The 1,990-nt window shown below is 38.5% G+C and overlaps 1 protein-coding gene across 1 annotated transcript; it reads right to left on the bottom strand.

Annotated features, from left to right (window-relative positions):
- Positions 1-163: 163 nt before the first annotated feature.
- On the bottom strand, positions 164-1,895 carry LOC109222765 (protein FAR-RED IMPAIRED RESPONSE 1-like). Its single transcript, XM_019387084.1, has 2 exons — positions 395-1,895; positions 164-234 (listed from the first exon to the last, which is right to left on the bottom strand). The coding sequence occupies exons 1-2, from the start codon at positions 1,893-1,895 to the stop codon at positions 164-166; spliced, it is 1,572 nt and encodes a 523-aa protein (XP_019242629.1).
- Between the last annotated feature and the right edge of the window lie 95 nt (positions 1,896-1,990).

The raw sequence follows: 1,990 nt of genomic DNA, 5'->3' as shown, positions 1-1,990 counted from the left end.
TTTTAGTGTAGTCCGATAAAATGAAGTAACAATAAAATGAAGAAATATTTAACAATGATAATTATTATCTCACACGTTTAAATTATTACAAAACAACGTCAAAAAATTCAAAAAATCTATATCAAATCAAATTAAATAAGATTCAAACTTAAATCATCTCAAACTAAACGGTCAAGTCTTCTATCTCCCAGTCTGCTTCATCGTTAAGATCAGGCAAGCTACTGTGTGCTTGTACTGTTGCATCATCTTGCTGTATAGAGTAAATAACACTAATAAGCAATGTATTTTTTCGGAAAAAAATATAATAATAATAATTTGTTATACTTTACCTCAATTCCTTCCGCTAGCCCACTATTTCCACCACCTCTACCACCACCTCTACCACGGCCTCTACCACCACCTCTACCACCACTTCTACCACCGCCTCTGCCAACACCTCTGCCAACACCTCTGCCAACACCTCTACCACCACCTCTACCCCTCCTATTACCTCTAACTCCACTTCCACCAGCCGTTTGTGAACTTCTAAAGTATGAATCAATTCGCCCTCTATATCTATTCAACCTTGGACGTCCACGAGAAGCTACGTATCTAGGATCTCTTATATTTCTTCCCTCACCCTCACCCTCACCCTCACTTTCACCCCCACCCTCACCCACACCCTCACCCACACCATCATGTGTATCTTCAAATTCCCAATCTGGAATTATCATTTGATCATCATCCCAATTCAAAAGGTCATGCTCCAATCTGTTCAAATGATACTTAATATATCGCCTCATCACTTCAGTGTCCAATGCTATATCACAAACCCGTTCAAAATGCTTTAATAGTTCCCTGTACATCATGTATTCAGAAGTCATACGTGGGTAACCTCCAAGAAAGAAACGTTTCAAGTGCGGACGAACAATATCTTTTCTCCACCTTCTCAATATATACCTCTCATTAACGTTATTAATCCTCTTATGAGACAACACCTTAAGTATATGGCAGCATAGAATACCTCTTGTTTCAAACCACTTGCAGCTGCAACTTAGATATTCGCCAATAGGGGTATATTCAACCGCGAATACAAATGGATCTCTAGTGTTAATACTCCTGAACGAATAATCTGAGATAATGTAATTCTCCACCCCTGCTGTTGCTTGATGGTCTTCAGGGGAGCTGATTTCACAGTGGTACAGTTTCCTTAACTGTACTTGAAAAAATTCAAACACTTCACGAGTATAACATGTTTGAAATTTTTCCTCCCATGCAAATTCAGATAAACATTTTGGTTCAAAGCACCTTGACCTATATTCAGCTTCCAATTCTTTCTCGAACTTAGCTCTTATGGCTAACTCATATTGCTGAACAAATAGCTTCAAAGTGCTTTGCCGGTTGATGAATCCATCAAAGAAAGCATGCATTCCTTCACTTCTTTGTGTGGACAACATCCCAGCCCAAAAGTGGTTATTTAGGTATACCGGAACCCATTTCTCCTTCTCCAAATAAAGCTTATAAAACCAATCCCTTTCCTCTAAGTTATATTTTTCAATAAAATCAGTCCATCGTCTCTCAAACTCAGCAACGTTAATGCTATCAAGGACTAAAGCCTTAAATTCTACCTTTGCAATCTTACCATCAAGAACTCCGCTTAACTTCGTAGGCAACTTTGCGAATATGTGCCATATACAATATCTATGTATTGTATTTGGCATCATAGCACTGATGGCAGCCTTTATACTATCACATTGGTCAGTCATGATAGCTAATGGATGAACATTGTTTAGAGCCCCAAGCCATGTAGATAGCACCATTTTGTAACTTGTTATATCCTCACTAGACATAAGAGCACATCCCAAAAGTATGGACTGCCTATGCTGATTGACACCAACAAATGAAGCAAATGACATATTGTATCGATTCACAAGGTATGTGGTATCAAGGCATATTACATCATGGAACTCCTCATATGCAACCTTAGAGTGTGAATGAACCCATACGACAT

Source organism: Nicotiana attenuata, unplaced genomic scaffold, assembly GCF_001879085.1.
Source record: "Nicotiana attenuata strain UT unplaced genomic scaffold, NIATTr2, whole genome shotgun sequence".
Taxonomy (NCBI): domain Eukaryota; kingdom Viridiplantae; phylum Streptophyta; class Magnoliopsida; order Solanales; family Solanaceae; genus Nicotiana; species Nicotiana attenuata.
The sequence above is the reverse complement of the archived record's forward strand: the minus strand, read 5'-3'. Positions and strand labels throughout refer to the sequence as shown.